The sequence below is a fragment of the Apaloderma vittatum genome, unplaced genomic scaffold (assembly GCF_000703405.1).
Source record: "Apaloderma vittatum isolate BGI_N311 unplaced genomic scaffold, ASM70340v1 scaffold8008, whole genome shotgun sequence".
NCBI lineage: Eukaryota > Metazoa > Chordata > Aves > Trogoniformes > Trogonidae > Apaloderma > Apaloderma vittatum.
The window spans coordinates 1-23,467 of NW_009729011.1; the positions used below are offsets into that span (position 1 = coordinate 1).

At 44.5% G+C, this 23,467-nt stretch overlaps 1 protein-coding gene across 1 annotated transcript in view; it reads left to right on the plus strand.

Annotated features, from left to right (window-relative positions):
- Nucleotides 1–129: 129 nt before the first annotated feature.
- SMARCC1 (SWI/SNF related, matrix associated, actin dependent regulator of chromatin, subfamily c, member 1) overlaps nucleotides 130–23,467 on the plus strand; it is a gene marked incomplete at its 5' end in the record, with an annotated part of 65,513 nt that continues 42,175 nt past the window's right edge. Inside the window, 13 exons of the mRNA XM_009874290.1 lie at nucleotides 130–199; nucleotides 2,216–2,285; nucleotides 3,877–3,952; nucleotides 5,791–5,916; nucleotides 6,630–6,748; nucleotides 7,603–7,727; nucleotides 8,537–8,596; nucleotides 9,243–9,280; nucleotides 11,567–11,688; nucleotides 14,857–14,928; nucleotides 19,744–19,857; nucleotides 21,290–21,443; nucleotides 21,750–21,863. Coding sequence (XP_009872592.1) covers nucleotides 130–199; nucleotides 2,216–2,285; nucleotides 3,877–3,952; nucleotides 5,791–5,916; nucleotides 6,630–6,748; nucleotides 7,603–7,727; nucleotides 8,537–8,596; nucleotides 9,243–9,280; nucleotides 11,567–11,688; nucleotides 14,857–14,928; nucleotides 19,744–19,857; nucleotides 21,290–21,443; nucleotides 21,750–21,863 — 1,260 coding nt within the window. The remainder of the gene's footprint in view (nucleotides 200–2,215; nucleotides 2,286–3,876; nucleotides 3,953–5,790; nucleotides 5,917–6,629; nucleotides 6,749–7,602; nucleotides 7,728–8,536; nucleotides 8,597–9,242; nucleotides 9,281–11,566; nucleotides 11,689–14,856; nucleotides 14,929–19,743; nucleotides 19,858–21,289; nucleotides 21,444–21,749; nucleotides 21,864–23,467) is intronic.

The following is a 23,467-nucleotide window of genomic DNA, read 5'->3' on the forward strand; positions in this document are numbered from 1 at the left end:
CTGAAGTTGGCCTTGAATATTCCTCGGTTGTGGAGAGGGAGGTGGGTAAAAAGAAGCACCCGAAAAGTTCAGTGTGATATGTTGAAGGTTTCTCATGTGGTTTCTTCTTTCCTTCCACCTTTCCTGCAGGGAACAGTAACTGAAGAGAAGTCGAAGGCTACCCACCATGTTTATCCAAGTCCTACCTCAATGGATGATGGTAAAGCTCTTTTTTTTTTTTTTTTAAGTGGAAATAATCTTGTATTTCAGTGCTGTTAGAGCTTATTGGTCTGTCACACAGACACAGAATATTCCTAGCCTGCTCCTGAGAGCCACCAGAAAAGTGTTTCTGGGATTAACGACTCCACATAAAATCCTTGTGTCCTGCTTCCAGCCACTGGGTGTAACATTCACATTTTTAACTGATGCACCACTGTCAGATTAAGGTCTGTGACGCTGATGACTCTTCAGTGATTGTGTTGAAAATTGAGATATTATTTGTTAGCGAATGCAGATAGTCATTGTGTTTGTCCCAAATAACTTGCAGGCTGAAGGCAAACAAAGCCAAGGGTCTAGAAGAAATTAAACAAGAAATTAACTTAGATTAAAAACTAAAAGGAAGGACAGTGAAAGTAGAAGACTTAAAACTAAAGGGATTTTTTTTTTGCTGTCTGGTTGATTTTAGTGCTTCTGTGATGTCACCCAACGTGTAAGTATAGGTCAGAACATTCGGTGAAACATTATTAGGGGTAAGCTAAATGTGTGAAAGGTCCCTTCCAGCCTAAGCCATCCTGTGATTCTGTGTTCTCCTGTTTCTGGGTGACAGTTGGGAATGCTGAGAGGTGTCACTGCGTGGTTTGGCCAGAAGGATACACGGACAAGTAGACCAGATAGATGGAAGTTACTGGCTTTATTATAATGTAGTCTGCCCCTATGCAATGTCCCTAGGTTCCACAAAAGCAATTTATCAGCTGCATCCTTCAGCAAGTAACAAAAAATCGCTCTTAATTTTTTCCCATCTTAATACCATTTAATTGTCCAGTGCATCGTGGTCAATCAGCTTTTTCGGGTGCTTCATGGTGTGGGTGGCCACTAGATGGAAGTGTTTGCTGCTGCGGGGACAAGCTGTGCTGTACCTCCTGTGATGTTGTGCCTTGCCACAGGGTTTTTTGGTTTTAACCATTTCAGGTTCTCAAAAAAGGGCTGAGCATCTCAGGTCCCGTCTGTCTTGTAGCTGGTGAGCGTGCGGGTGTGCTAGGCAGAGCTCTCTGACACCTGATCATACTAAGATGAGAAAGCAGCTGTGAATTTGAGCAGTGTAGCTCCACGCAGGTTCAAATTCTCGAGATTTCTCTTTTAATGCAGCTCTGGACTATATTCTTGGTATTTGGAGTTGTAGGGGATAGGATATTACATTGTCACAGACGTGCAGTTTAAAAGAAGAAACAAAAAACCCCAAAAACTGTAAAACACCGGCCAGGCTTGAGCCTGTGCCTCATGGCAGAATAAGGCAAGTACTAGCAGTGTTGCTCAGTCTAAGTCTGCATTAACTTAGGTCATTTTTAACACCGCTATGAAAGAAAAAAGTCAAAATCCAAGTTTCTTTAATCTCTTTAGAAGTGTTTTATTAACCACTTTAGAAGCATTTTATTTCACCACCCCCGCCCTGACATTCTTCCTGCAAAACTCTCTTAATTTTTTTTATCCCAGTCGAGAGCAGAATTTAGGAGCGGATCTCCTAAAATAAATGTAAATCAATAGGAGAAGTTAATGAGGGGGTTCAGATGTCTGGCAAGGATACAAAAACCACTGAGGAGGGATATTTACCACTTGACAAGAAGGTGTTTTGGGAGAAATGTCGTCTTTTTATTTATACAGAGATTTTTAAAAAGTGACAGACCAAAGCGCGTCTTTCCATTTCTGTTTCGAGCCTCTTTGGATCTTACTCTGGAGTGTGTCAGAGCGTGAACGTACGCAGCCAGGAGAGGAACTGTAATAATTCTTGGTGTTAAAATGACTTCACAGCTCGAACACCTGCGTCGTGTGCAGGCAGAACACGTACGGGTTTAGACCTGGGAAATGTTTTCCTGTGACAGGCCAGGGCGCTGTAATTGCTCTGCGGCAGACGTTTATGGGAGATGATTGCAGTAATGCTGTGACTGTGGAAAAAAAGCAAAGTAGCATTTAATGTGCGTTACGATCTCCATCTGACGCTCGATCTCTTTCTCCTTTGCAGATGAGTGGTTGAGACCTGTGATGAAAAAAGACAAGCAGGTGCTGGTACACTGGGGCTTTTTTCCTGACAGGTAAAGAAAGGTGGGGGGAGGAAAGCAGACCCCCAAATCCTTTGTTGAAGGAAAAGTCTTGGTTAAAACTTGCAAGTAGGAGGATCCACGTACTTGGGACAAGCCGCTCCTTTAGCTTCCAGAGTCGTACCTCGCGTGCCAGCAGTGCTCTGGGGTTGTCAGCAGGCACCTTGCAAGGGGGGTGTCCCAGCTGGGTGAGGCTGCAGCTCTGCTCTTTTCTTCTACAGAAAATTCAACCTGAACGTACAGCACTGCGTGCATTCCTCCTTGTTTTGGTTCTAAATGATTGCACCTCGCTGTTCGTACCCTGAGACAAGCGGTGGCTGTCTTGGGATATAACCACGCAGTAATTTAGTATCGCTGCTGTTTATCTCAGTGTCCAAAGCTTGAAAAAACTGAGCCAGTGCTTTAGAGCTGCAATATTCATACCTCTCTGTGGTGCTGGCAGGTGGATGAGGTTAGAAAAGAAGAGTCTGTTTTTCAGCAGAGCCACTGGTAAGGTTGTGGGCAGAGTGAGCCTTGCCATGAAGTCAGTAAGACTTTATAGCCAAAAGGGACAGTTTCTGATCACCTTGTTGGACTTCCTTCAGCAGAGAGATTTCACCCCCTGCCTTGCCTTTATTCAAGTGCAATAGATATTTGAGAAAGCTGTCTCGTGTTGTTAGAAGGTGTTAAAAGGTAATTTATGTACCGTTAGAAACTTAAACGTATTTGTAGTAACTGGCTTCTGAGTCCAGATTATGGAAAACTCAAAAGATTGATAAACCAGCATAGACTTCCATGGACTTCTTTGGGGTATTTAAATCTGCTCTGCTGTGGTGCACAGAATTCTCAGGAACCACAGGCATATTTCGGTGGAAGAGGGCAAATGACAGCCACACAAGTTTTTTCATACAGATGAAGAACCTTTAAATATATTTTTATCTTACCAGTAGTCGAGTTTGCATTGATCCTGTGTGTGTGTGTGTATGTTGTTATAAATATCCGTGTAAAGATGAGGAATGCTGTAGACACATCTTTTCTTACATGTGACTTAGCCCAGTTGCTCAGCACGTGCCTGGTGTGGATTACAAAGTATTTTGGGGTTTGCTGTTACTGAGGGCAGCTTTTGAGGGAATAGTGTGTGGAAAAATGAATGTAAATAATAAATGGATTCGACAGCAGTAGGGATTGAAGGAGGAGGATGCCTACTCCTTTCTTCTCGGAATCCAGTAGCTCTTGCTTTAAACTTAAAACAGAAGAAGTTAATTAACTTAATGCTGGGATTTGAACAGGTGACTCGGGAACTGCCTTCATCCTCCTGAACCGAGAGAGCAGGTTTGCAATTTTGAGCTGGAGGTGGCTTCACTGAGGCAGCTTTTAAATGGAGAAAGTTAAAAATGTGTGTTGGGTGCCTTGGACCCCTCCCTTTTCAGTGTGTCCTGTTCCTGTAGCAGAACCCCGTGATTACTCCTTTAACGTTTTGCTGCACAGAAAATACTTTACTGTTCTCTCCCGACAATATGATTTGTGTATGTCAATAAATATTCTTGCTGGTGATCTTCCTGGCTGAAGGGGACCAATTTTGTTTTCTCTTGACTCCTCTCATTAGCTATGACACTTGGGTTCATGCCAACGAAATAGATGCTGAAATTGAGGATCCTCCAATTCCCGAAAAGCCGTGGAAGGTAAGTCCCTCTTCAACAGTTGCACAAAGTTTCCGTGTTGACGTAGTTTGTGCTCGGGTGCTACGAGACGGGTGTTTTGCCGTGCTGCTGAGGAGCTGTGCCTGTATTTCCATGTGTATGGAAAAAACGAGAGATATTTCTAGGGCTGTAATAAAAATATCTAAACCATTTCTTTGGGCTGGGGAGGAACGCTTTTGAAAAAATACTTTATTTGGTGAGTGAAAAGGACAGACTTGTGTATCCCTGATGGTGACCAAATTTTGGCGTGGCTTGAGGTGTTTCCTGTTAAAGACAAGTCCTTCCTGTGCTGCTGAATTGCAGCCATCTCTGGGGTGAAACTTATTGGAAGGTATAACAGCCTAATATGATGTTTAAGGAGAGGATGTTGGGAAAATACCTTGTTTTCCTGATGAAGAGTATTGTTAGAGAACTATCAGGGTAGAAACTTGGTTACCACACGAGTTACAGGGCTTAAAGCATATTTTGCTTGCAGAAGGTTCATATTTTTCTGTGATACAGAAACGGCCAAAAATGTTGCGAGGTAGAGAATGTGGAAATTCAGAAGCCTCTTTAGGAGAACAAATCTGAATTTTTGAAGTCTGTAGTACAATGGAAATCTTGATTGTTTCTTTTGAATTACTATAATGGCAACGTTATTCCCAGCAGATTCAGGTGTTGGGATCAAAATAGAGCTGTATGCTCTTAGTACAGGGCACAGTTCAATTTCCTTGGGTTTGCTAAAATCCTTGGCATTGCTAATGAGGGGTAGTGTGCGAATGCAAGTGTCCCGAGAGTTAGAGCCCATGTGGAAGTGAACGAGAAAACCAGTGCCTGCCTAAAGACCTCCTGAGGGTCGTATCTCGCCTTCCCTTATGGAAAAGTTGATTTATTGGGAATTCTGCTCTTAAGGGGTGTTGTAATGATGCAGAAAGTCAGTGCTTTTCAATCTGGTGAAGATGTGAGCGCCCAAACCAACATGGGCAGCCTTCTTTAGGTTCTCCACGTAATTAGTTCTCCTTCTATTACTCACCTTTCTAATGTAGCTCCTTGCAGGTGAACAATACAGCACAGATACAACCGGACAGTAGTGAATAACTGCTTTATTGTCTTTTACTGGGCTCACTCTTCTATAGATAACCTGCAGTTTCTGCGCGTGCTGATCCAAACAGCAGAGTTAAGGCAGCAGAGATCAGGAAAGAACTCGGTATCTGCTCAAACACTACTCATTCCAAGTAGTTACCTGCAAATAACTGGAACATGTGCTTTTTGTGCGTATAAATCTTACTGCAAGTGGTAACATGTAACAGATTGAGTATTAGAATCTATAGTAGATTGAGTATTGGAATCATAGAAACTATGATTTATACAATAATTTCTTTTCAGCTCCGTAACCTAGAACTTTAATTGAAGATGGATATTTTAAATGAAGATAGTCACATCTTTTCTTTCTGAGATACAGCCAGCTCTTCTTAATTGTTTTGGTCTTTTGAGGCACATCTGCTAAGGTGATCTGCATATTTAGAAGGTTTTGAGGGTAGTTTTCAGCATCCCAAGTCTGCTCTTAATACAGAGCTGTTGTCCACCGCAAGAGCTGACCTTATACTCCAGAAGGCTTAAAAATGGTTGAGTAACAGACACGGCATTTGACTTACGGTCTTGTTCGTCCTTTATTGTATTGCCTTATGAAACTGTCATCTATTACATGTAAGAACATCGAGATATTTGGACGTTCAGACCCCAGTCACAAAGCTGCAAGTATTTCCTTCATCCTGAGGTCTGTCATGAAGTTACTGCCTCAAAAAGCATCAGCGGTATCGATCTGTCATTCGGTTCTTTAGGTTCATGCCAAGTGGATTTTGGACACGGATGTGTTCAACGAGTGGATGAATGAAGAGGATTATGAGGTAGACGAGAACAGGAAATCAGTGAGTTTTCGGCAGCGAATCTCCATGAAAAATGAAGAGGTACGTGGTTCTCTGCTTAATGGGTGACCTCTTGATATGTTAGTATTCTTTATTTTCGCGTAAGCCAAATTTTTGGGACTCTAAAGTTGGTGAAGTTAAGCTAGTTAAACAGTTCAGGATGCCATTGATGACACAGTCTAGTTTGACTTTCTTCTGACATGTCTCTTTCATCCAGAAATGTGCGCACTTTGATTTTTATTTTATCTCCTCTTCCCGAGGATGGTAAGAGACAGGACCCTCTCTGTGCTTTTCTCATAAATGAGGCCGGGGTGCGTTAAACAGCAGAAGTTAATGCTTCATTCCCGAATTCTCTGTACTTACCAAAACTGATTTTTGTAACCCTCCCAGTGCAGGTAGTTGGGACTCAGAAAACACGTTTGTTCAGCTCTGAGGCCAGGCTGCGCCCTGGGAAATCTCTCCTGATGGATGGAGTGTATCAAACAAATCACACGTTAGCGTTTGAATAATCTTGCTCTGCTTTTAGAGCGCAGGTCTTAAGTACGGAGCCGTCGCAGCGTCTGGGGGGTGGCTGTCGAGAATTTTTAGCTTTTCACGTTGCCAAATGGAAGAATTCCGGAGCCGAATGTGTCACGCGTTGTGCTATTATTGCTTTTAGCTTCTCTGTTGCAGGATGCATTAAGGAAGAGCTTAGTCTACAGCCTTTCGATAACCGGAGGGTTTGGGATGAGCTAACTGCTTCACTTCTCCAACAGCCTGTGCGTAGCCCGGAGAGGAGAGACAGGAAAGCAGCAGCGAGTACGAGGAAGAGAAAGCATTCTCCTTCTCCGCCCCCCACTCCTGTAGAGTCGAGAAAAAAGACAGGGAAGAAAGGGTGAGTGTCTCGGTCCTGGAATTTGGGATAAACTTCCTTGAAATGCTTCCGTGGAGGTCTCCGTCACCTCTTGCCTTGTCTTGCTTTACATTTACAGTAGAATAATTATTTCTATGATTGACTGGAGTGATTTTGCTTGTGCAGAATATGTGATTTCTTTACTCCTTTGCAGAATGTTTTGCCTGTGGGTGGAGGAGAATCTAGCACGTGCTACCTGCCTCGGTGACGGGGTTCGTTGCTATATCAAGAGTAGAACTTATCAAACTGAAAGTTCCTCAGCTGATTCTAAAATAACTCAGACTAGTTCTGTTCTGTGCAGTCACGTAGTACCTGGATGTTTTTTGAAGTACAGCTCCGGAAATTTCTGCAGTTAATTAAGGAGCTTTTTATCTCCAGGTATTTTCAAGTCCACCTCTCAAATACAGCTTTAACAAAGCAGCATTTGTGGCCTACAGATCAGGGCTTCTTCTAATAATAGTTCAATCTTTTAAGAAAAAAAAAATAAAGCCCAATATTATATCCACATAAAAGCTTATTTATGGGGGTTTATGTGTGGATATGGATGGGAGCACATGTGAACTAAAAGCTCAGATCTTGTTTAATAGACCTGTTGTGGTCTGGAAAGAGTTTTGGCTTGGAATCAAGATTTCTGTACGGTGGTGGTCTTCATTCAATAAACTCACTTCATTTTAGTAAGGTACAGAGGATATTTTTTGTTAACTCTCCCATTGCTGCTTCCTAGAGCATTTGTGTTTTCATGAGTGCTATAACTCAGTCCTTTTAATCCTGGTATCGGAAGAATAATGTCAAGATGAGAACATCTGGCAAGAGAACTTGTGTATGATCTGTTTTAGACAAGCAGCCTTATATGGGAAGAGGAGAGGGCAGAAGGAAGAAGATGAGCAAGAAGATCTTACAAAGGACATGGAGGATCCCACGCCAGTACCTAATATAGAAGAAGTGGTACTTCCCAAAAATGGTAAAATATGCATACACTGGATTCTTGGAATGATAAAACAATTGCTTAAACCACACTGAAACAAAATAGACGTGTGTTTTGTTGGATCTTTGAAATACTTTGCAGTTGCGGGGCCAGGTGATCTGTGCCCAGCTGAATTTATCTAGTAGGCGATTTGGATGTGTCAGCTGAGAAGGGCAGCAGATTCGCTGCCTTTTGGCTTTTTGAAACACAAGAAAATGCACTTAAACGTTTAACGTCACCTATTCTAGGATTGCTTTTGCTTGCTCTACAGAGTTCACGTTTTTGGGGTGTGGATTTTTCTGGAGGAAAATAATTGCGTGCCAAGTACCCACGATAAGCTCATTAAATGAGCGGCATCTCCAGCAACGTGCCAAGTGCATCCAGCTCTTAATCCTCCTTAGGAAAGTGTTGATCTGTGCAGCACCTGTTAAGTACAGATAAGCCAGAAGAATAATTCCTTCTGCCACGTCCCTGATGCCCAACTGGTTTGGGTGTCGCGCCGTTTGGTTTTTACGTGGTTTGAGCTTGTGTGTTAAGGGGCGTTACGTGTTGTACAGGTGGAAGCGACGCCGCGCTCGGTCCCCGAGCTGCGGGAATAGAAGCTGCTTTGTGTTCAGATGTGAGACGACAGAGGAATCGAACAAACGGTCTGTTGTGCTCAGGCTGCACAGATGAACTCTTTTGAACTGCAAAGACACAACCAACAAAACTGTTTATTGATAAGATGGAAAAAGGCACGGTAGACTTTGATAATTGCGTCTTGTCTGATGGTTACTCATCGGTTTCCGTCTTGCTTACTTTTGTAGTGAACCCAAAGAAAGACAGTGAAAACACGCCTGTGAAAGGAGGAACAGTAGCAGACCTCGGTAAAATAAAACACTCCTGCACCCCCTCCCCTGTATTTTATGGTGCTTACTTGCAGGCCAACAGAGTAAATATTTTTACATCTTTGCATTTTAAAAGGAATATCTAATTCTACTATTTTACTGAATTAATTGAGTTTCGTATTTATTGGAGTGGAAATACATTGACATTCTTCCACTTGCAAGGCTGTTTCCTTGTAGGTGGAATTTTTTTTTTAATATGACATATATTGGCCCTTTACTGGCAGAATTTTTCTTTTCTTACTGAGAATCAATATGAACCACAGGTACCTTGAGCTTTGCTAAGCCTTTGGCATAAGAGTTATAAACAGGTGTCTGCTATCCTGTTATACAAGGCTACATCTCGGGTGCTGGGAAAGGTGATAATTAGATATGGATTCCTAAAAAAAAATAAATATTCTAATTATCCTTCTTCTGTATTTTATCTGTTCCCTTGTCTGGGACAGCTGAGTGCCTGCGTAAGGGTGAGATTGCCTTAATGATATGTGGTCCCCTTTGCTTTCCTCCTCCCTTTCCTTAAAAAACAAATGAAGTATTCTTCCCGATGAAGCAGTTGCATTGCTTAGGGCGGCTTGTGAGCAATCGGACACTCTTCATTAGTGTAATTCTCAATGCTTTTACCTTTCAGATGAGCAGGATGAGGAGACGGTGGCAACTGGAGGAAAGGTAACAGCCGCCTTTTCTTACCAAGTTTGCTACAAGCTGAGATCGTGGAATCGTAGATCGTAGTTTAGTAGTCATCATAGTGTTGGGTTGGTGGTTGGACTTGACCCTCTTAGAGGTCTCTTCCAACCCTAATGATTGTGTGATTCTAATCAGAGAATGATCTTGGTTGAAAGGGACCTTAAAGTCCATCCGGTTCCAACCCCCTGCCCTGGGCAGGGACACCTCCCACCAGCCCAGGTTGCTCCAAGCCCCATCTGACCTGGCCTTGGGCACCCACAGCTTCTCTGGGAGCTTGTGTCAGGGTCTCACCACCCTCACGGTGAAGAATTTCCTCCTGATATCTAGTCTGAATCTACCCTCTTTTCACTCTAAACCATTGCCACTTCTCCTGTCGAGATCTTAATCTCATCTTCTGTAACTTAGCCTGTAATGTTTTTCAAGGGATACGTAAGATTAAATTAGTTACCGATAGGAATGTTGTGCTGCTCTCATAAAAATTCTACAAGTGCTGTGCAATTATTTCCTATTTTTAAATCTAGTCTATTAAAAATGAGGAGACGGTTGCAAAAGTATTTTCAAAGAGACATTTTTCAGGTGCAAGATTTTTCGAAGGTTATGCTTTTTCTGTAGATTTTGGGGCTAAATCTAAACCCTGCATAGGCTTCGTGATTGTTTTCACAGAGTTTATTGGGGTAGTGGTGTGCCAGGTGCTGTTTGTGGCAGCTTGTCTGCTACATGGTGCTGCCTGGTTGTGCGGGTAAGGACAGATCCGGTGTGAGCTTTTACCTTTACAGTAGGGTAAATGCTCTTTTTTTTCTGATGTAACTTCTCCATCACTGGGTGCTGAATGACGTGAGACTCGTGCAGCATCCTTAATGTTTGGTCCATGTTAGACTGGAAGGGGTTTGCTTTTTTTGTGCTGTGCTCAAGGGCGTTTTGGGGGGCCGTGGCCTGTTTCTCTGTTCAGCAAAGGCATTCTGAGAGATGGTTGGAAGTTGAGGCGGTGATGAGAGGAAGGGCTTCGAGTCTGAATCGCTATTGTCAGATCACTGGATACATTTAGAATGATAGTTCGGGGGAATTTTGTCCCAGAAAAAGATACACCATTGATTCCAATAACTCTTGAAGATCTGGCTTTAGGGACCTTGTTATTTTTAACAGTCTGTTTCTCTGAAATCTGTCGGGATTAGTAATTCAGGTAAAGAAAGCCAGCTAATGTTGAGCTGCCTACAGGCTCTACAAATAGCACCTGGAGGTTTATTCATACGCATCATATCGTCTCCTGACCCTCTTTTCCTACTGCCTCTGTGCGTTCTCTGCGTCATGGTGGATCAGGAAGCAAAGGTGTGCTGGAACACAAGTTGCAGAAAACCTTACGTCTGCAGGAGGCTTCTGTGGTGAAGCGACAGAAAGGGCCTTGATGAACCTGAAGGTCTCTTCCAACCAAAACTCTTCTATGATCCTATGACCAAAGACATGTCCTCCGCTTGGGAATCTCCTGAAATCTTGACTCTTGCTCACCCGTGGGTTCTCAGCGCTGTGTGAGCCAAGCCCTGAGTTTCTTCACCCTCCTGAGTGGAAGCAGATGCAAGGACACACAGAGTGACAAATTGAACTTAGTATCTCTTCCTCACAAAAGGAAATATCTTTTTTTCACAAGAGAGCAGTATCCAAGACTGGCTTTAAGTGACTTTATCCAAGCAAGAATTTAGTGTAATGAGACGGGATTTTGCAGACATGAAACTCTTAGAGCTGACAGGCATGTCCCAGCGAAATGAGAAGTAATGCATCCGATTCCCTTTAATGCTCTTCTGAGGAACGAGAAGGTTAATGGGGGGAGAGTGGAAAAAAATACAACCTGCCTTAGACAATATGAAAATGTCGGTAACTGGAGAGGGCAGCAGAGCCGGACTGAGAGCTTACAAATACTCCAGGTCCAGGCTGTGTCCATTCCACATGGCTGGAGCGTTGTCTCCTGTAGTTCAAGCAAGCTTGATTTTGTAAACGAGGCGGAGTGTGATCTACCTGTATTGCTGAGTATGTCCACGAGATTTGAGAGCTGGCTCTGTAGAAACTTCTTCCTGCCCTTAGACTGTCTTTAACAGTTTTACGAACAGGGATTCCGTTCTCTCCAAGATTTACCCCCCTGACCAGAGGTTGCGTCAGGACAAGCTTACTCTGCACAGAATCGGGAAGCACTTGATTTGGGCCAACTTTGTGCTGACTCAGAGTTGTTAGGGACGTCTCTTGCAACCTACTAACTGTTGTATTCCCTCTATCGAACAGGAAGACGAAGATCCAAACAAAGGCGATCAGAGCCGGTCGATTGATCCAGGTGAAGATAACGTCACAGAGCAAACCAACCACATCATTATTCCAAGCTATGCATCTTGGTTTGACTACAACTGGTAAGGAAGTCACTGGCAACGGGGGGAAGACATAAGAGTTTTGCTGGTGGTTTCTCATAAATCACGCTGAGGGCTGAAAGAAATTACTTCTGCTTAGGTCTAGTTCCCATGTATGGGTACATCATTTCCATTGAAAAATCTTTCTGAGCTGACTTCTGGCAGTTTTCAGGGATTAAGGATGAGGGAGAGATTTTCAGACAGCACAGATCTTCAGTCTGCCTTCTCAGCATTTTTTCCTTTACAAGGATTTTTTGTTTTTTCCCTCCCCATGGGAAAATAATCCCTTTCTCTTCCCTACTTCTCTAGCCCTTGCATGATCTTTCTATATTTTTACCTACTTCTGAAAGCTGGTGGCTTTTTATTTTGCTTCAGATCTTGACTTTGAGGATAAGTCACTGATTCTGTGGGGAGGATACCTCTTTCATGTTGGAATCCTCCTTGGAATCGGAGGTTTGTGGTGTACTATGACCATATAACTCGCTGTAGTAACCCTGACATTTTCTGTGTGCTCAGACTTTTGTGGTGTGGGAAGAGAAGCAAGTGACTGGGACTTAAAGTCCCTCTACAAGTTAAACTCTTAAAAATAAAAACTACTTTGGAAACAGAGTGGTGAGTAGTCAGTTGCCTGGAAGGGCTGTCACCTGAGCGTGCGTTCTGTCTTAGCGCTGGGAGTTGAGACCCTGCTTAGGCTGGACTCTAAAAGAGCTGCGCTGTGGCACTGGAGTGTTAGGATTCCTGTGCAACTTTTGAAAGTTTGACTTTTTATAGTGGTGAATTAAGGTGGAGTGTGATCTGTTAGCTCAAGGCTTGGTTCAATTGCCAGCTCTGGGAAGTTTTGCTACCTTGAGTCAGTTGCTTCACCGATGCCTGTGCCAGTGGCTTGAACTGACCTAAATTCCCATAAATAGAACCATCCGTTTTCCCAGCTCCCGTGCTCTCTCACTTTGACATGATCCTGGATTCAGAAAAGCTGAGGATCACATAGTCTGAATTTATAGATGCTCCAGTTGCTTTGTGAGCAGAAGAGCTCGAGGTGTGTCTGTGTTCCACGCGCGGAGCGTGGCTCCACTGAGGCGCTTCATTGAGGGATAAAGAGGTGCGGAGCTGCTGGAGATAAAGGCAGTTTGGTGTAGCTTCAGCTAATTTAGGTATACTTTGAATCGAGGTGGGCATACCTGTAGGCTCTGCATTTCAAATCCTTGTTTGCAAAATGAAGGTACAATAATATTTCCCCACTGGTTAATAACGGTTGACTCAAAATTCTTGACGGGTGCATTTGTAGCAGCAGCGATAGTTCTAACAGCGTTGCTGGGGGCTAAATCAGTCTGAAACACGGCTAAGAGATTAATGAAGTAGTTCTGGGGAAACAGAATAAACCTCTTGTTGTGTCGGGGTGGTTTTGAGCCTGAAAAAGGCAAACTGTAAGCATGGCTGCCGGGAGCAGTGGGCCACCCACAAGGGGACCGGGTTGATGTGGAAAGAAGCTTTGATTTTTGGATTCTACAAACAGAAACTGCCTGTTAAGCTCGTTTGGATTTACCACTGGCAACAGCACAGCTGTGAGACTGGCAGTTTTCTGTCTCTGAGCACTTCTCTTCCGTTCCGAGACGGAGTTTTGTGGTTCTGGAGGACGAGAAGGGCGCGCACATGGCACCGTCCCGCCTCGCGCTGCAGGTGCTGCTGCTGTTGCTGTGCCAGCAAGATGCTTCTCGGGTGATGGAAATGCAGAAATGAGCCACTGTGTGCAGCCTCCTAAATGGCAAATGCTTCTTTAACGTGTCCGGTCACAGCTAATTGGAAGCAAGCTGGAGAATAGTTCTAATCGTCTTGCCAAATGTTTTACAAACTTTTATAAACTACTTTTAGGTAGAATAATTCTTGCTAAAATTTATTTGCTAGTAAAAAGATAAATTTTACTTAATGCTCAATTCAGTTTCAGCGTCATCTGTTACTTCATTGCAAGAACTAGATAATTGGTTGCTAAAATCTGACCGATTTGTTGGTTAATCTTTGTATTCAAGTTAGAGGATTCTCCTGTGAATGACAAGTTGAGAGTTACCGGTGTGGGCATAAAAGGATGGTCGCATGGCAGGTTAGAAGCTGAACGTACAGGAATGAGGATTTGTAAAGAATGTGTTTTTCTGTGTTTGCTTTAAAAGCAAGAATTCTTAAAGGACCGCTGCGGTTCGCCAGGTTTTAACTTGCATAAAGTACGTGCCATTCTACGCGTTTCTTTTTTGAGGTAATCTAACCAGCCCTGCATTTCCAACAGGTTTTTATAAAATGGAAGGGTTTTTTAAATGTTGAAGCTGTTTCCTTAGTTAGTAATAGGTGGGATAAGTCTTAGGTCCCTCAAAGAATTTGTGTATTAGAGAGGGAAAAACGAGTTGACTAATCAAGTTCCAGAGGCTGTTCACTTACGTTACAATTTCACATTTCGGTGAAAACCCCCTTATATCCCACTGGTGACACAAAATGACCTTGTTCAGTTGTTGCTGGTAGGACTCCATGGGGGCAGTCACCTTACAATTAAAATGTTTCTGGAGTGAATATCCTTATTTATGTTAAAATAAATCATAGCACTTCCACCAGTCCTTCAGTTCTGAAGTAGAAGAACGCGATTTCCTAAGTTCCGGCAGTGCTGGTGACATTGTGAGGCTGGTGGTACCTGCAGGATGGAAAGTTCTACTGCAAGAACGTTTAAACTTAAACACTTCACCTGCAACAGCTGTGGAAGAAAAAAAGTAGATCTGTCAAATCGCTAAAACTGAATTTTCCATGATCTTTCCGTTAGTTTATTTTCTCTAATGTATAGCATCTCATGGGGCGTTAGTTCTGCTCACCTGTATGTTGTCAGGTTTTGCTCCATATTTCTTCCTCGGGGTGCAAAGGGGAAGAAATATTTTTAAGACAGTGATTAGTTGCTTGAACTACACCCATACTTTGGAATTTTTTTTTTCCCAGTTGACCGGGGAGACACAAACTACATTCCTGAAGCCAGTCTTCGACCTGACTTGTGAGCTCTAGTAATTATTGTAGGTCCAGCTTAAAATAAGCAAATTCCAAACGGTCCTGCTATGAATGTTCTCCCTCAAAATCGTCATTGGAAGGTGTGCAGGGGAAGATTATTTTGTATCTGGCATCTGAATCGTTATGTTTTTGTTCCAGTATTCATGTGATTGAACGTCGTGCTCTTCCTGAATTCTTCAATGGGAAAAACAAGTCCAAGACTCCAGAAATGTAAGTAGATCCACCTGAATTTAGGCATATGAGCGCTTCCAGTTTCATAAATCCTGTGGTTGCTTCAGCTGTGCTCGTGTCAAGCAGATCCCATCCCTAGGGGTGTGGAAGAAGGGAAGAGCACCTGTACAGCCACTGCTTGGAGTCTGGTAACATCCACACCTTCTTGTAGTAGAGGGAAAGTAATAGTTAATAGGGATTATCCAGGAGAAATAAAGCTAATTTCTCCCAAGTAATATTGGAATGAATTATTGAACTTCTTTGTGTGGTACAAGACATGATTGTCTTCTGAAGACATCTGAAAAATGTCGCGATACTGCCGAAACTTAAGAATCCCTCTTATTTTTCTCTCTCTCCTTGTGCCGTGCTGTGTTTTTGAGACTCAGGAGTTTTATATTTAAGCGCTGATCACCGAGTTTGCTGTCGGCTGCTGGGTCAGACTGTGGAACGGATTTTGCAGTTATCTGTGGTGATTTCACAGTTCCCTGAGCAGCTGATGGGTAATTCTGAAAGTGCAGGTGAGGGTCGGAAAATGAATCTTCCCAGGCCTGAGACGTAACTGTGCTCTCAAGTATGAGGCAGTCTGATTTAAATCGGAGGGCTGGAGGTAGGCATTGCAAGAAGAATTACTTTTTTTTCCTCTCGTACAGCTATTCTGAACCCGTTATTGACATTTTAGTTCTGGACGTGCCTATTAAATGTAGGTGGAGTTCTCTCAGTTGAATTTAGATCCAGTTTGTACCTATCTCATCTCATCTTGTGGGATCTGGTATCTGCTGCAGGACTGAAGTGTTCTTAAACCAAAATTATGCGCACATGGTTGTTTAAACAGCTTAAACAACTTCCCTGAAGCTGTTTAAATAAAATAGAAAAAAAAAAAAAAGCAAGGTGATTATTGTCTTGAGGTATTGCAGGTTTTTTTTATACATCAAGTGATTAAGTTCTGATCTGACTCAGCAGTGGAACAAGATAAGCTGCTGATTTTGCAATAAATGCTTGAGAATCTGCTGCAAGGCTTGTTGTGTGCGTTATTAAAAATACACCTGCCCTTCTCCCAGAATTTGCTGTTGAAACAGTAGATACTCAGAGCAATCTTAAATGTGACTGATCAGAGGAAGATGGTCAGTGTCATGGTTTTGAACAATGTGCTTGTTTCTGTTAAAATGAAAATCCTAAAACCTGAGAACTCAGCCACAAAAAAGGGTAAATTTGAACACCGTTGTGGGTTTGTCGACTGGGACAGAGGAACTAGGCTAGCTGTGCTTGCTTCTTGATGTCAAATCCTGGGCCAGTTGCAAAGCAGCTTTTGGGGATTTTCAGTCAGTTATTTGCACCAGCTACTAGATGAAGCATTTCCAGTGTCTTAATGTTGTCTTAACGTCAGCTAAGTTGCGCGTTTTTCACACGCAGGCTTTCTTCCGCTCACCGTTTTTTCCTCGGTTTTTTCTTGGCGCAGATGATAGTGGTAACATCATCCCACAGGGGAACAGGGCAGCCTTGGAGAGAGGGTTCTTGTGCTTGAATCTCCTCAGGCATAGCTTATTTTGAGAGGCTTCTGATCTAATACTGAGGTAGAAATTAGAAACTTAGCTTTTTCAGCCGGGGGAAGAGCAGGGTTGGGAGATCTTAGTGTGATTGCCCAGTGCACGAGGAGGTTACGGAGAAGGTGGAGCCAGGCTGGTTATGGAGGTGCGTGGCAGGGGAAAAATGAGTCAAACTGAAACACACCAAGTTCTGTCTTGATAGAAGGGAAATACTGAACTCTGAAGGAGGTGAAGCACAGACATGGCACACTGGGAGGTTGGGAATGTTGTTCCTTGGAGTCTTTCAGACCTTGCTGGACAAAGCCCTAAGCAACCGGGTCAAAATTCAGTGCTGACCATGGTTTGAGTAGACGATTGGCTTCAGAACCTCCTGAGGCGCCTGGCACCCCGAATGATTTTCAGTCTGTAGTCTCTTCTCACAGCTCCTCTCCGTGTCTGAGTTGCAGAGACAGCTGTGTCATCGTGATTGCAAAATGCATTTGAGCCAAAAAATATTTGACACTAGCTCTGCTCCACTGGTTTTACTACTCAGCATAGTTTTGGTTTGGGCTTTCTAGGACTTTTGTCTATAAAACTGCAGATGGATTGAACTGTGAGAGAACACTTGTCTTTCGTATTTGCCAGTGACACGGTCGTCACGTGTCATCCCATGCCCCCTTTATCAGTTGGCATCAAAACATCAGGTCTCCTGATACTCATCTGTGAGCTGCTACTGCTTACTGCCTGTGAGTGAAGCAAATCAGGGACTCCTCCCAGTCCTGACGTTATCCCAGAGCTGTATTTTTGTTGCCATTTGGGGTTTGTAGGAGTAGCAGGCGGTCTTGCCTTTGTGTTTCCTTTTGAAATAAAATAGAAAGATCCTTCTGCATGCGAATGCTTTGCCTCCAGCTTAGTTTTCGGGCCAAACGAAATAGTGTGTTTCAAAAGCTCACACAGGTTCATTCTTGTGACAGCAGTGCCTGGGGGATGGTTTCTGTCTTAAAAGGGATTTTAACTAAATACTAGTTGACTTATCCTTCTCGCTCTTGACAAGGTTTAGCTGATGGGTCGTGTCATTGTCGAAAACAAACTCCCTTCAGGATAAACTTCAGGGGTGTTTCTGTCTTGGATTTCTCTCTTTGCCTAGTAACGTGACCTTAACTAAAATATTGAAATAATTTCTGCAGCCCAGACTGCTTTTAAAGCACCTATTCTTGAGCAGGTGGTAACCCAGTTCTCTCCAGCAGCGTTCAGAAATGTTCCTGAATATTCCTTTAGGGAGGAAGCTCCCTTTTGTGTTTCTTGTCTACCAAATACTCAGCCTGCAGGAGCCCAACACCTGGTCCCGTAAACTTTAATACATAGTTTGGTCAGAATGAAGATGTGGGATTTTGGCAGGAGCGTGCACTCACAGCATCTGTCTGCTGGTGCCTTACCCGTGAAGGGCATTGTGTGCCACCTCCCGGTGGTTTATATTTTTAGTTACCAGCTGCTTTGGCCCACTGCTTGTGAGACATCCCCCTCTTGAATTTTCCAAAGAAATCTGCTTAGAACACACTCTTTTGAACCTGTCTCTGCACAGGACACGTGTATCTGGCAGACTGGTTTTGTTCCATATAAAGAATGAGGCTAGCAATCATTTTACGGCAGTTTGTTTTATTCCAAACAACTTGTATTAGTAAATGTTAGTACGTTCCAAAAACTGACTGAAAATACTGAAAAAGCTTGTGAAGTAATCTGTACAGTGCAGGAAATGGGCTGAACCTCAAAAACTTCTTGTTTGGACGGTTGTACACTGAAATACAGGTACCTTCGGGGGTCATTTCCACTTTACTTCCCAGCTCAGTGAGTGGCGAGTGCCGTGCTGGCTTTGGGGCTCTTGCTTTCTGCTTTCCGAAGATCTTGCCGTCGCTCACCTGTCCTTGCCGTCGCTCACCTGTCCTTGCCGTCGCTCACCTGTCCTTGCCGTCGCTCACCTGTCCTTGTCGTCGCTCACCTGTCCTTGTCGTCGCTCACCTGTCCTTGTCGTCGCTCACCTGTCCTTGTCGTCGCTCACCTGTCCTTGTCGTCGCTCACCTGTCCTTCCCGTCGCTCACCTGTCCTTGTCGTCGCTCACCTGTCCTTGTCGTCGCCCACCTGTCCTTTCGCTCACCTGTCCTTGCCGTCGCTCACCTGTCCTTGCCGTCGCTCACCTGTCCTTGCCGTCGCTCACCTGTCCTTGCCGTCGCTCACCTGTCCTTGCCGTCGCTCACCTGTCCTTGCCGTCGCTCACCTGTCCTTGCCGTCGCTCACCTGTCCTTGCCGTCGCTCACCTGTCCTTGCCGTCGCTCACCTGTCCTTGCCGTCGCTCACCTGTCCTTGCCGTCGCTCACCTGTCCTTGCCGTCGCTCACCTGTCCTTGCCGTCGCTCACCTGTCCTTGCCGTCGCTCACCTGTCCTTACTGATCTTTTTATGCATTAAAAAGTCCACACAGAAACAGTAGCATTCCGTGCCGCGTAGCTCGGCTGGCTTTCTGCACCGTTGTTTTCCTTCTGTGTTCGCAGAGGGGGCTGAGGGGGAATTATTCAGCCTGTCTGCATGTGCAGACCAGCCCCGGGAACTTTTCTCTGCAGCTAGTGGTCTGTTAGTGAGTACTTGGTTCGTGACTGAGCTACAGCTGTAGTCACAGAGCAGTTTGGAGTGGGGCCGGGATCTCGTTTGGTCTGTTTCCACCTAGGATGGGGGGTCTGTCTGTCAGAAGCGAGGTTGCAACCACCTGCTCATCCCTGATCTTTGCACATACCGCATCTTTGCAGTCGAGCTGCATCAAAGGCGTGAGAGTAGGTGCTTACTCTTCCTATTAGTGCTCGAAAAGCAGATGTTTCAAGGACTTGTCCTGTCTTGTACCTTCTGACACATCTGGTGCTGGGCTTAGGGCTGCTGCTTTTCGTTGCACTTTTCAGAGCAGTCGAGGTGGCCAGTTGAGTTGCTTAATTCTTTTAGTTTTACTTGCCCACAGCTATTAGTGTGCTTTGTCATTTGTGTGCTCCTGTGTGCTGCTAATCCAAACACAGATAAAACCCGAAAGGAAACAATCCAGAGGATGTGGGTGACATTCAATATATATATATTATAAAAATAATTTCTGTTTACCTATTGCTTTGGATACTGATTCTGGAATTTCATCTATAAAATTGATCTGTTGTTCTTTACTTCTCCAAACATCCATATTACTGAGAAGACAAACACTAAACACGATCTAAACTTTGTTAGATGTCGGTGTGTGTGAATGACGTATCAACTGTCTTTCAGATACCTGGCTTACCGCAACTTCATGATTGACACCTATCGCTTGAACCCTCAAGAGTACTTGACCAGCACTGCCTGCAGAAGGAATCTGACCGGAGATGTGTGCGCTGTCATGAGGTAAAAGCCGTGGATGTCTCAGTCGCTCTCTTCACTTTAACAAAAAAAAAGTAGGAGCTGCATTGGAAGTAGGATGTGGGATGGTGTGGGCAGGAGCCATCATGCAGATTTCTCCACTTTTACAGGTACCGGGCTGGTTTATGCTATTCTTAGAATATTCTGTCTGCTTGCCGAACGATGCCTAAAGAGTTTGAATCTTAACCCGTGATTATTTAGGTTCTGCTGTTGAGTGAGTATGGAGAGTTTCCTCAGGAGTTCCGGTTTCAGGACCCAGGTTTTGTCAGTTTTATGTTTTGCCAGCCTGCAGCTGTGAGGTGCAGCAGAGCCCTTGAAATTTGGGACTTGCTAAATGGCATAGAATTGTAGAACAGTTTCAGCTGCAAGAGACTTTCAAGATTATCAAGTCCAGCCTTTCCCTAGCCCTATCAACACCGCTATGTCAACATCCACCCGTCTCTTAAACCCCTCCAGGGACGGTGACTCAAGCCCCTCCCTGGGCAGCCTGTTCCAAGGGCTGACAACGCTTTCAGTACAGAAATTCTTCCTCATATCCAACCTGAACGTTCCGTGGCGGCCATTTTCCCTCATCCTAACTCTCGCCACAAGGGAGAACAGACCAACCTCTGCCTTGGTACAACCTCCTGTCAGGAGTTGCAGAGAGCGATGAGGTCTCCCCTCAGTCTCCTCTTCTCCAGCTGAACAGCCCCAGACCCCTCAGCCGTTCCTTGTACAACACATGCTCCAAATCCGTTCCCAGCTCGGCAGCCCAACTCTGTGCCCTCTCCAGCACCTCAATGGCCCTGTTGTAGCGAGGAGCCCAAAACTGGACACAACACTCAAGGGATGGCCTCACCAAAGCTGAGTAGAGGGGAAGGGCACCTCCCTGCTCCTGCTGGCAACACCATTCCTGACCCAGGCCGGGGTGCCGTTGGCCTTCTTGGTCACCCGGGCACACTGCTGTCGATCCGATGAAGAACAGCTGCCAATAGACGAGGGAAGCAAATCATGGTTGTGCAGCCCCGTACGGGGCCTGCGGATGGTTTATAGAATCATAGAACAATTCAGGTTGGAAAAGCCCCTTGGGATCATTGAGTCCAACCATTGACCCTACACTACAAGTTCACCCCTAAACCATATCCCCCAACACCACATCTAAGTGACACTTGAACACGTCCATGCCTGTGCTTTTTGCCTGTGTGCTTAATTCGTTTCCTGTTACCTGTAACCAAAACCATTATCTTTTGTTTTATGCAACACGCTGAAGTGCACAGAGCTCATGCTGCGCAATTTGCATTGCTCTTCGTCGTTGGTGAAGGACTAGTTCGATTCGGAAACATAAACTTCTTCCTTTGCCGCCTCCTTTCTGCAGCGCCAAGTGCAAGCAAGACTTTATTTCTTCAGATTTTAATGTCTCGCGTTGTTCATGTTGCAGAGTCCATGCTTTTCTGGAGCAGTGGGGTCTCATTAACTACCAGGTGGATCCAGAAAGCCGTCCCATGGCCATGGGGCCTCCCCCTACTCCTCACTTCAACGTGCTGGCGGATACGCCCTCGGGGCTTATGCCTCTCCACATCCGCACTCCGCAGGTGAGCCCCGCGCGTCGCAGCGGCGTGCGTTTGCCTCAGCTCTGGCTGCTCTTCATTTCACCTGTCAACAGAGCAGCTTCTGTGCGATTTGATGAAATGTTCAGGTTTTTTGTCCATCCAGACTGAGAGTTTCAGGTGGTTGGAATCTCTAAAACCAGTCTGCCGGTGTTCTGTGCGAGTGGTGCTGTGTGAGGTCATCTCTGCAGGCTTGGGTTCAACTTCTTCATTCAGTGCATGTTTAGAAAACCTTGAATAACTTTCTGTTCCTGCCCCTCTTACCTTTCTCTTGTAAATATCTGCTCACAGGTTCCAGCTGCTCAGCAGATGTTGAGTTTTCCTGAGAAAAACAAAGAGAAACCTACTGATCTGCAGAACTTTGGACTCCGCACAGACATTTACTCAAAAAAGACTTTAGCAAAGGCAAGTATGTTGGGATTTTTTTCCCCCCTGCGCCTTCTGTTAAGCTTTGTTCCTCAGGGGTCCTCCACAAGGTGACACTGAGATGACTTTTGTTACTTTTACATTCCTGGTTTGGAGTTCTTCGTCTTGGTGTAGGACACTAAGATACATGGTTGTGTTGGATATCTGATTTCACAGAAATAAAGACGCGTACTTAGCTGAAGCTGGTCAGTACTGGCAGTCTGCAGACACTGAGCTCTTACATTATTGCCTATTTTACTGGTGTGGTTCAGAATCAATAAACTTTCCAATGATTCAGTACAGGAGTGGAGAACTATCAGCAGGTTCTTTAACTATCCTGCTTTGTATCAAGGTGTGCCAGACTGAGAGAAGCAGGAAGTTGCTTGGCTGCACAAGGTGCCCCAAAGCCATCGCAGGGGATGTTTTAGCAGCGTTGTTGCCATTTATTGTGTTGGAAGGTTAAAATTTCGAGAGCTCGTTGCAGTGCTGTTGGCAATTCTGTAACCTCCTGCCTTTCTCCTGCTGCCTGATATATGCGTGTGTCCCTGGGAGCGCTCGGAGGTATTGCAGGAGCCTCTGCGGAGCCTTCCTCGGGGAAGTCAGCAGAGTTCTGCTCATTAATGCCCCTCTTGCGCTAATTCTGGGCAGTTGCTTTCTGTAAGTACAGTGTGCGTTGTCTGGAGAGATTGCTGCTTAACCCAAGAGGTCAATATTTATACTCTTTGTACGCTCTTGTTTATAGTACTTGTAAGCTATTTGTTATTTAGGAGGTAACTGTAAAGAAACAACAAAACTGAAACACAGTAGTTCTAGATATTTCTACTATTTGTTTATTTTTCCCCTTAGAGATTCTGGAGTTCAGGATTTAGTTGTAAAGCCTGGCTCCGTATCGCATTTCACGGATCGACACTTTGCTTAGGGAGGTGTAAATTCACCGAATTCGTAAATCTTGCGCTGGTCCTAGGCTCTGGGTCTGTTTACAAGCATCTTAGAGCAAGGAACTCGAGCAGATGTGTTTGCAGAAGTTGATTTCCCTTTTTGTTTTGTGTGTGGCAATTGTTTTTATGGCAGTGCATGGCAGCCTGTTTGAGAAATGATCCGCTGCTGGATGACTCACTTTGATTAATGATCTGTTTGGGTTACTGATCTCTTTGAAACGCGTTTCAATGGATAGACTTACTTCTCCTAAATACCCTTTTCCTTCTGCTGTGGTCTTGCACAGAGACATCCACTGTAGATAACGTTCTTTCCTAAGCAGATGACCAGCTGCTTTTGTCTTTATTTGCTGTGCAATGGATTAGGGTGTCTGAAATCACAGAAGGGGAAGTTTTCACTGAGAGTTTTGTACTTTTTAGAAGATCTCAGGAGTTAACCTTGAGGTATAGGTTTGGGACCAGCAACCCTCAGAGCAAGCGTTTGCTGAATATGCAGATTGTCTTATCTGTAATTGCTCTGTCTTTTCATCTTGGGGCAGTGTGACTGGGAAACTGTCTGTCAGGAAGGGACCTGGGGGTGCTCATCGCCAAGCGGCTGAAGAGGAGCCAACGTGTGCCCAGGTGGCCAAGAAGGCCAACGGCATCCTGGCCAGTGTCACAATGGTGTGA